Raw genomic sequence first — 13,953 nt, 5'->3', positions numbered from 1 at the left:
CCCCCTTTGAGAGCACTTAACCAGGCGAGAAGGATTCATTAGCCTGGAACCCAAAACAGAGAAGGGACAAGGACTATAACAAACGCAAATATGAGTGAATTATTACTGTAACAACATCCTGATAGATGAGGTACCTTTTCAAGAAACTAGTCTGCTCATTTTATATAATATTTAGCACATTATTCTGCTTAAACTAAAGAATTTTGGTAGTGCTGGAATTCACTGCAAATAGAAAGTGATTTCTACTGAGAAGAATACTATTTAAAGGGGTGAAAAATTTTGTTTTACCTTTTACACTTATTTAGTTATTTTTAATTTTTTTCATTGGCCTGTCCACCCACCCTTCCATCCATCTGTCCATCCACACATCCAATATTCTAGGGATCTGGAGAATCATGTGTATTTAGCTCTCTGAAACAGTTGAGACGATTTATTAATAAAAGCCCCTCAGTTGCTGATAGTGTAAGAAGTAGACAGAGGTGACAAGTCCAAGCCCATGCACGGTTTCTTGCTGGACCTGGATTATAGCTCAGGACTCTGTCTCTGGATTTACTCTTTTTTTTTTTTTTTTTTTTTTTTATTTTTTTTTTATTGTTGGTCGTTCAAAACATTACACAGTTCTTAATACATCATCTTTCACAGTTTGATTCAAGTGGGTTATGAACTCCCAACTTTACCCCGTATACAGATTGCTGTTTCACATCAGTTACCCTTCCATTGATTGACATATTGCCTTTCTAGTGTCTGATGTATTCTGCTGTCTGTCCTATTCTCTACTATCCCCCCTCCCCTCCCCTCCCCTCCCCTCCCCTCCCCTCCCCTTCCCTTTTCTCATCCCTGTTTAATGTAAATCTTCTTCTCAAGCTCTTCGTCCTTACCCTGTCCTTGTTTACTCCCCTTATATCAAAGGGGTCATTTGGTATTTGTTTTTTAACGATTGACTAGCTTCACTTAGCATAATCTGCTCTAATGCCATCCATTTCCCTCCAAATTCTATGATTTTGTCGTTCCTTAATGCAGAGTAATACTCCATTGTGTATAAATGCCACATTTTTTTTATCCATTCATCTATTGAAGGGCATCTAGGCTGATTCCATAATCTTGCTATAGTGAATTGTGCTGCTATGAACATCGTTGTAGCAGTGTCTCTGTAACATGCTCTTATTAGGTCTTTAGGGAATAGACCGAGAAGGGGAATAGCTGGGTCAAATGGTGGTTCCATTCCCAGCTTTCCAAGAAATCTCCATACTGCTTTCCAAATTGGCTGCACCAATTTGCAGTCCCACCAGCAATGAACAAGAGTGCCCTTTTCCCCGCATCCTCTCCAGCACTTATTGTTGTTTGACTTCCTAATGGCTGCCAATCTTACTGGAGTGAGGTGGTATCTTAGGGTAGTTTTGATTTGCATTTCTCTAACTGCTAGCGATGGTGAGCATTTTTTCATGTACTTATTGATTGATTGTATGTCCTCCTCTGAGAACTGTCTGTTCAGGTCCTTGGCCCATTTATTGATTGGGTTATTTGTTATCTTATTGTCTAATTTTTTGAGTTCTTTGTATATTCTGGTTATTAGGGCTCTATCTGAAGTGTGTGGATTAAAGATTTGTTCCCAGGATGTAGGCTCCCTGTTTATCTCTCTTATTGTTTCTTTTGCTGAGAAAAAACTTTTTAGTTTGAGTAAGTCCCATTTATTGATTCTAGTTGTTAACTCTTGCGCTATGGGTGTCCTATTGAGGAATTTGGGGCCCGATCCCACAGAATGTAGATCATAACCAACTTTTTCTTCTATCAGATGCCATGTCTCTGATTTAATATCAAGCTCCTTAATCCATTTTGAGTTAACTTTTGTGCATGGCGAGAGATAGGGGTTCAGATTCATTTTGATGCAAATGGATTTCCAGTTTTCCCAGCACCATTTGTTGAAGATGCTATCCTTCCTCCATTGCATGCTTTTAGCCCCTTTATCAAATATAAGATAGTTGTAGTTTTGTGGATTGGTTTCTGTGTCCTCTATTCTGTACCATTGGTCCACCCGCCTGTTTTGGTACCAGTACCATGCTGTTTTTGTTACTATTGCTCTGTAGTATAGTTTGAAGTCTGGTATCGCTATACCGCCTGATTCACTCTTCCTGCTTAGCATTGTTTTTGCTATTCTGGGTCTTTTATTATTCCATATGAATTTCATGATTCTTTTATCTATTTCTACAAGAAATTCCATTGGGATTTTGATTGGCATTGCATTGAACTTATAGAGAACTTTTGGTAATATCGCCATTTTGATGATGTTAGTTCTACCTATCCATGAGCAGGGTATATTTTTCCATCTTCTAAGGTCTTCTTCTATATCTTTCTTTAGGGTTCTATAATTTTCATTATATAAATCTTTCACCTCTTTTGTTAGGTTGATTCCCAAGTATTTTATTTTTTGGGGGGATATTGTGAATGGAGTAGTTGTCCTCATTTCCGTTTCAGAGGATTTGTCACTGATATACAGGAATGCCTTTGATTTATGCGTGTTGATCTTATATCCTGCCACTTTGCTGAATTCATTTATTAGCTCTAATAGCTTCTTTGTAGACCCTTTTGGGTCTGCTAGGTATAGGATCATATCATCTGCAAATAGTGATAATTTAAGTTCTTCTTTTCCTATTTTTATGCCTTTAATTTCTTTTGTCTGTCTAATTGCTCTGGCCAGTGTTTCGAGGACTATGTTGAACAGAAGTGGTGAGAGAGGGCTTCCCTGTCTTGTACCAGATCTTACAGGGAATGCCTTCAATTTTTCTCCATTCAGAATGATGCTGGCCTGTGGCTTATCGTAGATTGCTTTTACAATGTTGAGGTATGTTCCAGTTATCCCTAATTTTTCTAGAGTTTTGAACATAAAGGGATGCTGTACTTTGTCGAATGCTTTTTCTGCATCTATCGAGATGATCATATGGTTCTTATTTTTAAGTCTATTGATGTGGTGAATAACATTTATTGATTTCCGTATATTGAACCAGCCTTGCATCCCAGGGATGAATCCTACTTGATCATGATGTATAATTTTTTTGATATGTATTTGAATCCGATTCGCCAGAATTTTATTGAGGATTTTTGCGTCAAGGTTCATTAGAGATATTGGTCTGTAGTTTTCTTTCTTTGAAGTGTCTTTGTCTGGTTTCGGAATCAGGGTGATGTTGGCCTCGTAGAATGAATTTGGAAGTTCTCCCTCTTTTTCTATTTCCTGAAATAGCTTGAAAAGTATTGGTGTTAGTTCCTCTTTAAAGGTTTTGTAAAACTCTGCTGTATACCCATCCGGTCCTGGGCTTTTCTTAGTTGGTAATCTTTTGATGGTTTCTTCTATTTCCTCTATTGTTATTGGTCTGTTTAGGTTGTCTATATCCTCCTGACTCAATCTGGGCAGGTCATAAGACTTAAGGAATTTATCTATGCCTTCACTATCTTCTATTTTATTGGAGTATAAGGATTCAAAATAATTTCTGATTATCTTCTGTATTTCTGAAGTGTCTGTTGTGATATTACCTTTTTCATCCCGTATGTTAGTAATTTGAGTTCTCTCTTCTTCTTCTCTTCGTTAGCATGGCTAAGGGTCTGTCAATTTTATTTATTTTTTCAAAGAACCAACTTTTAGTCCTGTCAATTTTTTCAATTGTTTCTTTTGTTTCAATTTCATTTATTTCAGCTCTGATTTTAATTATTTCTTGCCTTCTACTTCTTTTGCTGTTGTTTTGCTCTTCTTTATCTAGGATTTTGAGATGAAGTATGAGATCATTTATTTGTTGGTTTTTTCTTTTTTTGAGGAATGAACTCCAAGCAATGAATTTTCCTCTTAGAACTGCTTTCAATGTGTCCCATAGATTCCGATATGTTGTGTCTGTGTTTTCATTTAACTCTAGGAATTTTTTAATTTCCTCCTTGATGTCTTCTAAAACCCATTGATCATTCAGCAACCTATTGTTCATTCTCCAAGTGATGCTTGATTTTTCCTTCATTCTTTTATCGTTGATTTTCAGTTTTATTCCATTATGATCAGATAAGATGCATGGTATTATCTCTACCCCTTTATATTGTCTAAGAGTTGCCCTGTGACATAATATATGGTCTATTTTTGAGAAGGTTCCATGTGCTGCTGAGAAAAAAGTATAACTACTTGATTTGGGGTGGTATAGTCTATATATGTCAATTAAGTCTAGGTTGTTAATTGTGTTATTGAGTTCTATAGTTTCTTTATTTAACTTTTGTTTGTAAGATCTGTCCAGTGGTGAGAGAGGTGTGTTGAAGTCTCCCATGATTATTGTATGGTGGTCTATTAGACTCTTGAACTTGAGGAGAGTTTGCTTGATAAACACAGCCGCACCATTATTTGGGGCATATATATTTATGATTGTTATGTCTTGTTGGTGTATGGTTCCCTTGAGCAGTATGAAGTGTCCTTCTTTATCCCTTTTGATTAACTTTGGTTTGAAATCTGTTTTATTAGATATGAGTATGGACACTCCTGCTTGTTTCCGCATTCCATATGAGTGGTATGATTTTTCCCAACCTTTCACCTTCAGTCTATGAATATCTTTTTCTATCAGATGCGTCTCCTGTAGGCAGCATATTGTTGGGTCTTCTTTTGTGATCCATTCTACTAGCCTGTGTCTCTTAATTGGTGAATTTAAGCCATTAACATTTAGGGTTATTATTGAGATATGATTTGTTCTTCTAGCCATATTTGTTTATTGATGTTTCTAAACCTGATTTGTTATCCTCTTTGACTATTTTTCCCCCTTTACTGTCCTATCTCCCATTGTTGGTTTTCAGTGCTATTTTCCATTTCCTCTTCCTGTAATGTTTTGCCAAGGATTTTTTGAAGAGATGGTTTTCTAGCTGTGAATTCTTTTAACTTTTGTTTATCATGGAAGGTTTTAATTTCATCTTCTATCCTGAAGCTTAATTTCGCTGGATACACGATTCTTGGTTGGAACCCATTTTCTTTCAGTGTTTGAAATATGTTATTCCAGGATCTTCTAGCTTTCAGGGTCTGTGTTGAGAGATCAGCTGTTTTCCTGATTGGTTTGCCCCTAAATGTAATCTGCTTTCTTTCTCTTGCAGCTTTTAAAATTCTCTCCTTATTCTGTATGTTGGACATCTTCATTATAATGTGTCTAGGTGTGGATCTCTTATGATTTTGCACATTCGGCGTCCTGTAGGCTTCTAGGATTTGTGATTCTGTCTCATTCTTCAAGTCTGGGAAGTTTTCTTGTATAATCTCACTGAATAGTCTGTTTATTCCTTTAGTTTGGAGCTCTGTGCCTTCCTGTATCCCAATGACTCTTAAATTTGGTCTTTTGATATTGTCCCATAATTCTTGGATGTTCTGCTCATGGTTTCTTAGCAGACTTGCTGAGCTGTCTATGTTCTTTTCCAGTTGAAATACTTTGTCTTCATTGTCTGATGTTCTCTCTTCTAAGTGATCTAATCTGCTGTTAGTATTCTCAATTGAGTTTTTAAGTTGGTTTATTGCTTCCTGCATTTCCAGGATTTCAATTTGTTTGTTTTTTATTACCTCTATCTCCCTGTGAAATTGATCTTTTACTTCCTGGATTTGTTTGTCAATGTGATCTTTCATTGTCTGATTTTGCTGTCTCATGTCTTCCTTGAGACTCCAGATCATCTGAAGCATATATATCCTGTACTCTTTATCTGACATTCCGTCTGTTGCAGCTATTACCTCTTCTAAAGTTGAGATGACCTGCATTGCTTGTGGACCTTTCTTTCCTTGTCTTTTCATACTGCTCGCGTTTCTTCCTGCTTGGTGCAACTGTTGTGTTTTTGAAATTTACCTCCTATTTATTTATATTGCTCTTGTATAGTTGGGAAGTCTCCCTTGCAGGGCGGGTAGTGGCTGTGCTCCTCCCCTAATTAGGGTGGTCTGTCTACCACGCTAATTGGTCGCAGGTCTGCCCCCACTGCAGGCACTGGTGGCTGTTCTGCTCTGACCCCACTCCAATTGTGGTAACGTAACTACCACACCATGGGGTCGTTGGTCCTGATCTGGATGTGGGTGGCGGCTCTGCTGTGCCCCCACTCCAATTGGTGTGACGTGTCTACCACGCTGGCAGACCTCTAGGCCGGTGGGTCGCAGTTCTGCACAGCCCCCACTCCCAATGGGGGTACCTGACTACCTCTCCAACGGGTCGCTGAGCCCCCTCCGGACCTGGGCGGCGACCCTGCTCCACCCCCACTCCAACCAGTGTGACGCGACTGCCTCAGTGTTACGTGTCCACCACGTTGGCAAGCTACCTGGCCTGTCTTGCCAGTGGGTCGCTGGTCCTATTCTAAGCGTGGGCGGCTTCTCTCTTCAGCACCAGCTGCATTTGGGGTTTCATGGTACCACGCCGGCGGGTCACTTGGCCTGCTCTGGGCGCAGGTGGAAGCTCCACTCTGCCCCCACAGCACCCAGCAGGACCCTGGCCGAGAAGCAGTCACCGCTGGTTCCCTAGCCTTGGGCCAAAGCAGCTTAGGTAGCAAGAACCCCGCCTTTCCGATCCGGATACACTCTCTCCGCTGGGAGCTGGCCCCAGCGAGCGACCCCCGGGGTTCCCCAGCCCCAGGCCAAAACTGTCTCGGGAGTCAGAACCCAGTCGCCCCAAGCTCAGCGCACGCTCCACTCGGAGCTGGCCTTCACAGGCAGTCTCTGCAGATTCCTCAGACCTGGGCCTGGTTAGCCCCGGGAACCCAAGTCCCGGGAACCCAAGTCCCGCTGCTCAGTGCCCGGCGCACGCCTTGCCAGGCACGAGCCTTCAAGAGTATTCTCCACAGGATCCCTAGTCCCGATCCTGAGCAAGAAATCTGTCTGCTAGACGAAGGCAAATACCAGCCTGAATTCACCTGTTCCGTAGCTGAATGAGCTGAGATCAGCAGAACAATGGGATGATTACATCATCTCTCCAAGATGGAGGCCGCCGTCCTCCGTGGTCAGACCGGTGACTGGAACCGCCGCTTCTCTCCTCTGTCTCAAGCCGGAACTCCGCACCAAGCGCTGCCGATGTATCACTGGCAGGGGCCCCCCCCCCCCCCCCCCCCCCCCCCCGAATCCGTATCGCTGTTCTCCCTCTCCTCGCTGTTCTCCCGCTCCGGCTCCCTGCCGATCCCCAGCGCGCGCCGCAGACAACCCGCCGCGGAGCGATCAGGCTATGCGACCCTCCGTGCGGAGAAATGGAGCTCCCACTGCCGAACCTCGCACGATGGAAACCTGTCTATTAGATTCTGTAGCGCCTCAATTTCACTGGAAATTCCCAACAAGATATCCTTCAGCCGTTTCATATCTTCTTTCACTGGCTCAGTGATGTGGCGCACTGGGGTGATGCACTCCCTTCGCCGCCATCTTTCATCTTTTCTGGATTTACTCTTGATCCTTGTCTGGCTTGATTCTCCCAGAGAATCTTGGAAACATGACCCTTCAAAGATCATCTCTAGGGTTGGGATTGTGGCTCAGTGACAGAGTGCTTGCCTCACACATGTGAGGGTTCGATACTCAGCATCACATAAAAATAAACAAACAAAATTAAAATATACATGTATAAAAAAAGAGATCCTCTCCACCATCAGCACCTCCATAAAGATGTGTCTTTATCTTTTCAACAGGATATGAGCTTCTCCCTTGAAGCTTTTCAGTTCTGACTTACTCCACTTTTTAAAAACATTGATCTCTGTCCATGTTGCCAAGCTCCCATACAACCTCTCATATTTATCAACAGGAAGCAATGAAAACAACCCCTTTTTTCCTTATACGTATGTGTGATTTTGCCAGTCTGGGTATAAAAGGGACAGAAAATATGGGACTCACTGTTCACGAAGACGGCAAACCTCAGGAAGGACAGATAGCGCTCCCCTTCAATGGGGTTCCAGCCAACGTCAGGGTATCCTTTGGCCACAAGCATGGGGCAGCTCTGTAGGCCACAGCCTGCCAGGTAGGTCACCACCTGCCAAGAACAGTACAAAAGTAAATGTCCATGAACACCTGTTATGCTACTATATTAAAAAAAAGAAAAAGGTAACAGCAAAGACTTAGTGTTGGTGAGGAAATAGAGAGCCCTTGGGCACCATTGGTGGAAAGGTAAAGTGGCGGAGCTACTATGGAAAACAGTATGGTGATTCCTCAAAAAATTGAAAATAGAATTATCATGTGATCCAGTAATTCCACATCAGGGTATATACCCCAAAGAATTAAAAGCAGGGTCTCAGAGCCCTGTATTCAAAGCAGCATATTTGCTGTAGCCAAAATGTAGAAGCAACCTGAGTGATTATTGAGGGATGAATGGATAAGCAAAATGTGATATATACATGCTTTGCAGTACTATTCAGCCTTAAGATGGAAGGAAATGCTGACACACGCTACAACAGAGGTTAAACTTGAGGACATATGCTAAGTGAAATAAGCCAGTCATAAAAAAGACAAATACTACACGCGTCTGCTTATATGAGGTAGAGTAGTCAGAACCATAAAGACAGAAAGTAGAATGGTCATTGCCAGGAGCTATGGAAAGAAGGAACAGGGAGTTAGTGCTAAATGGGTAGTTTCAATTTTATAATGTAGAAAAAATTATGGAGATAGATAGTAGCTATGGTTGCATATAAACGAGTTTAATGCCACTGAACTGGTCACTTAAAAATAGTTAAGATAGTAAAATTTGTATTATATGTATTTTCACTACAATAAAAAAATTGGGAAAAACTCCATGCATATATATTTAAGGCAAAAAAAAAAAAAGTGCCCGAGTTTTTATGAGATAGCTATGAGGCCTGTACTTCTGGGAACTAAAAGGTCTTTCATTCCCTAGAAGCTAGGGAACACTCAAGACTTTTAAAGTAAATAATTCAGTAGGTTTGTAAGAAGAACCTTTAATCCACTTGTTGCCAAATAATCAATAAGATTGATTATAATTGTTATGTCAGTTCCTAGGTTTTTTTTTTTTTATAATTGTTATGTCAGTTCCTAGGTTTTTTTTTTTTTGTTGTTGTTGTTCATGCAATGGGGAATTGGCATTTAAAAATGAGCCTAAATAATGTGCATATTGAAAGATAAGAGAAGAGCCCTTTGTAGAACCTAGTCTGGCCACATTCATTTGGCTGTGGTATTGCAAGGCCACCGAATAATGGGCGGGCCCTATGTAGTCAGGGGTCCTGACCAAAGCTCTGTATCAATAGCAGCTATCCAGAGTCAAATGCCAAGAGTCAAATGCCAAGAGAAGAGGCCCAGTAAAAACCAGAATTTGAGTTTTCTCTTTGCTTCCAGATTAACTAACAAGTATCACAAAATCTCAGCCTAAATTCTTATAGAAATGATAGATTCTGTCTTCTTTTCAGCAGGTGTCAGGCAAGAAGATTGGCAAATAAGTTTTGTTTAAAATGCAGTTGTTATTCTAATTTTATCTTTGATATTTTAAACACATGGATAAAAAAGGAGAGTTCATCCTCAAAATTAGAAATGGTATCTTTTTCTTTCTTTCCTTCTTCTTGTGGTAGAGATGGAATCTAGGGCCTCATGCACACTAGGCAAGTGCTTTCCCACTGAGCTGCACCCCCAGTCTATCATTCTCAGTTTTTAATATGTAGGGACTGGTACACAGGAAGTATTCAATAAGTGTTTGTTAAATTAACTATGTTTGCTGATGTTATATTTGCTATATTTGCATTATTTTGTGAGTGTAATAACTCGAAGACAAAACTCTAAGAATCTTTCATTACATTTTCCCCTCTGAAAACAGTGAAGATACTATTCTGTTTCCAGCTCAGATTTTATTTTATCTTAAAAAATGCCAGAGAAATGTCCAAAGGAGCCAGTCCTGAATTTTCAGGACTACAGGTGCAGAACCTTTTACTGGCAGGAAAATAAAGCGTGTGTATGTCTGTTCATACGTTGGGGTAGGGTTGGTGTTCAGTACTAATAGACCTAATTTTTCTTGTGATCAATGGAAGTCCTTTCCTTCATACCAACTTGGATAATTTTCCAACATTAGAATAAATACAAGTCAGTGGGGCCGAGCTGAGCCAACCTAACCACTTACACAGGGAGCATCAGAATTCATCCTTCTTTTCAGATGTCCCACCTGCCCATCATCCCTACACTGCCCTCTTCTGGCTTCCTCGCCTCTGCTCATCACATCTTGCATCCTCCATGGGAGGCTCAGCATCTTTGTTGAGCAGTATCATTTTAAAAGATGAATAGAGACTGAAGTGGGTACGAAATTCAAATCCTTGTGTTACAGCATTGTTATAGGAGACCCGTTAGCTGCTTTTAACAAAACACTTAAGTTTTTAAAAAAAAACTGCCCTTTAAATGTATGAATACTAGCATTTGACTAAAGTCTATTCCACTAGAAATAGAGACCACGAGTAGACACAGCATTGAGGGAACAACTATTATGCACAAAACCAATGGCACAGAGTTTGCATCTTGGGGTGTTTGTATGGGGGTAGGCAGTGTCCCTTTGGCACAAGCTGTGGGACCTAGAGGAGCAACTTCTGAAAATTTCTTCTGATCGTTTTCACTTATTCCTCTTGCAGCCAGGAGAGCTTACTACAATCAACCCTAAGTGATAAGGACTGGAACTGTTCATAACAGAATTTTCAAAAGTAGGGTGATTCCATTTATGCCATCAAAATGGAAGGAAATGCTGACACATTGATAAAAATCATATTTGACAAACTCAATAAACTTTTTCTGACTTCACCTTTTAACTTAATATTTTATTAGGGACTCAATTAGATCGAACAGCGATGTTCACTGAATTTGACAAAATAATAAAAATGCTTTTGCTTACATTTTTTTTTGTGCCCCAAACTATTATCATTTTGTTATGGTTTGGAAGTGAGCTATCCCCCAAAAGCTCATGTATGAGACAATTCATGAATGTTTAGAGGAGAAATGATTGGGTTATGAGAGCATTAACCCAATCAGTGAATTAATCCCCCTGAAGGGAGTAACCGAGTGGTGACTGAAGGTGGATAGAGTGCGGCTGGAGGGTCATTGGGATGTGCCTTTGGGGTATATATTTGATGAGCTGAGCTTAATCTCGCTCTCTGCTTTCTGGTCATCATATGAGCTGCTTCCCTACATCATACTCTTCTGCCATGATATTCAGACTCACCTTGAGCCCCGAGGAATGGAATTGGCTGTTTATGGCCTGAGACCCTGATAACCGTGAGCCCTCAAATAAACTTTAACTCCCCTAAAATTGTTCTGGTCAGGTCTTTTAGTCACAGCAGCGAACAAGCTGCCTAAAACACATTTAAACAACATTTTTCTTTGATATTGCCAAGACCCTAAAGAACAAAATTCAAAGACAAACCCCTATGCCCCCATCCCCCAATTTATATGCTGAAGCCCTAATTTCCTGTACTTCAAAATGTTACTGCATTCGGAGATGAGGGCTTTGAAGAGGCGATTATGTTAGGGTGGTGTCCTTACACGAAGGGGAAACTTGGGCATACAAAACCTCATAGGAATGCTTACATGCAGAGCAAAGGCTTATGAGGATGTAGGGAAGCTGGCCATCTGCAAACCAAGGAAAGAAGAAACAATCTGCTAACACCCTGTTTGATTTCTAGCCTTCAGAAATCTGAGACACTAAATTTCTAATGTTGAAGCCACCCAGTCCGTGGAACTTGATTATGGCTGCCTTGGAAAACTAGTATAGCCTCATATCACAACAGAAGCTCTTCTCCTGGGAGAAGTCAGATGCAGAAATACAGGCATTTTATCTGCCGGGTTTAGGGTGGGCCCTCAGTAATTATTAGTTAACTGCATTTGAAACGGAATTTTCTAAGGCAAACACTTTAGGAAATTACTGGTGGGTAATTATCATCTTATCCTAATAGATGGAACATGTTTCTGCAGCCCGGACAGGGATTCCCTGCCAAGGCTGAACCAACAGGACCTTCAGGAGTGGCAATGACATTGTCTACATCACCTGTGTGGCTATCTCAGCCAGATAAAGGCCACCTGCTGTGGTAATCATTTAATCAAGAGACACCTACTTCCTGTTACTCCTCAATCTGTCTTGTCTGAGCCTCTTCACATTCACTGTTTAGAAGAAGAAGAAAAAATATATATGTATATATATATTTCCTGCTCAGCTTCTTAGACACATTTTCTGGGCTTTCCTCACCCACTTCACCTGCTCATGTTTTTTTTCATAGGTGTCTTCCTTACAAACTGGTGGTCCTTAGAGCTCAGGCCCACCTGTGTTTCTCTTCTTATTCCAGGCTGGCCGCTGAAGGGATCTCATCTACTCACAGGGCCCCAGTTGCCACCCATGCACTCTATCTGCAGCTTAGAGAGTACTCCCGAGCTTTAGTAGTATGTAGTCAACTTCCCACTGGACATTGCCATCTGGGAGAGCCTCAGGGAACTTCACACGTTACAACCAAAAGCCAACTCATCCCTGCCTCTTCAAATCTGCTCCACCTCCTATTTTCCTTAGGAGGAACAACTGGCGGGCTCGGTCTGATCAATGGCCACTGTTTGTCCTCTTAAAAGTCCCATGGACTCAAGCCCTTCTTATGTCCACCATGTCAAGATTAGCTGAAGCCAGCACCATCTTGTGCTTAGGTGACTGCAGTCTCTCTTAACCTTTCTCCTTGCCTGAAATCTTGTTTCTGTTGTAGTCAGTTCTTACTTAAATCAGGATGTGTCTGCTAAAGCACAGATTGTGCTGCCTTGCTGCTCTGCCTGGAACTCTCCAGCGATTTCCATTGCTTTGGTTCTCTAGTGAGGCCCTATAATATGACAGGGACCACTTAGTCCAAGACACTTAGGACATTATCTCATCTCTTTGCCTCTGTATCCTTGCCCATAACTGGGTGATAATAAAAAGGTTTGTTCTGAGGGTCACATGAGTTAACTGTGGGGAGGACTGAGAGTGTGCCCAGCACAGAGTGGCTCTGCTTGGGTGGGAATCCTACTGTTGACAAAGCCCAATTCCTTATGCTCTGCCTGTTTCTTGCCATGCTCTCAGGCACTCTGTGCTTCAGTCATACACTCCGATTCTCCAGTGTACGGTGCTCTCCTTGCAGAGCCCCAATACTCCTGGACACTTTCCCCAAAATGTGGCTAACAGGCCTGTCCTTATCCCTTGGTCATCACTTTTTCTGAGTAACCTTCCTGACCTCCTGGTCAGGGTGAAATGTTCTTCTCCCTCAGGCTCTTGAACCCTCTATACAGTAGATGATGACCTTTCACTGTCCAGCCTCCTTCTTGCCCCTCACTAGGTTGCTCTCCTTCACACTTAGAAAGTACAATGTCAATAATAAATGCTGGATAGGATGTGGAGGAGAAGGGACACTTTTATACTGTCGGTGGGATTGTAAATTAGTACAACCACTATGGAAATGAGTAGGCATGGCTGATATGAGAGTGCTAATAATAATAAATGTAGGGGGAGAATAGAGGTATTTTGGACTAGACAGAGGGGGAGTGAAGGGAGGGAAGGGAGCAGGGGGTAGGAATTATAGAATTAATTGGACATTACCCTATGTGCATATATGATTATATGACCTGTATAACTCTACATCATGTACAAGCAAATGAATGAGAAGTTATACTCCATTTACGTATGATGTATCTAAATGCTTTCTACTGTCATATATAACTAATTAGAATACAAACATATTTAAAAAAAAGCAAAAAAAAAAAAAAAGGACTAGGCATGGAAGCACCATATGACCCAGGAGGTATAAAACTCCTCAGTATGTATCCAAAAAATCTAAGTCATCATACTATATTGATACATGCATGGTTATAGCAGCACTATTCATAATTGCCAAACAATGAAATCAACTAGGTGTCCATCAATGGATGAATGGATAAAGAAAATGTGGGATATAAACATAATAGAGTATATATTCATCCATAAAGAAAAGTGAAATCATATTGTTTGTAGGAAAATGGATGGAACTTGA

At 41.1% G+C, this 13,953-nt stretch overlaps 1 protein-coding gene across 8 annotated transcripts in view; it reads right to left on the bottom strand.

Moving 5' to 3' along the window:
* The window catches only part of Ryr3 (ryanodine receptor 3), a 556,303-nt gene that overhangs the window by 186,141 nt on the left and 356,209 nt on the right, over positions 1–13,953 (bottom strand). For all 8 annotated transcript variants that reach the window (XR_013438866.1, XM_078049887.1, XM_040274327.2 and 5 more), the window contains exon 43: positions 7,838–7,973. Coding sequence is in view for 7 of the 8 variants with exons in the window: in XM_078049887.1 (XP_077906013.1) it covers positions 7,838–7,973 (136 nt within the window). In the remaining variant the exon portion in view is untranslated. The remainder of the gene's footprint in view (positions 1–7,837; positions 7,974–13,953) is intronic.

Source organism: Ictidomys tridecemlineatus, chromosome 5, assembly GCF_052094955.1.
Source record: "Ictidomys tridecemlineatus isolate mIctTri1 chromosome 5, mIctTri1.hap1, whole genome shotgun sequence".
Classification (NCBI taxonomy): domain Eukaryota; kingdom Metazoa; phylum Chordata; class Mammalia; order Rodentia; family Sciuridae; genus Ictidomys; species Ictidomys tridecemlineatus.
Note: the sequence above shows the minus strand (reverse complement) of the source record. Positions and strands in the feature narration are given on the sequence as shown.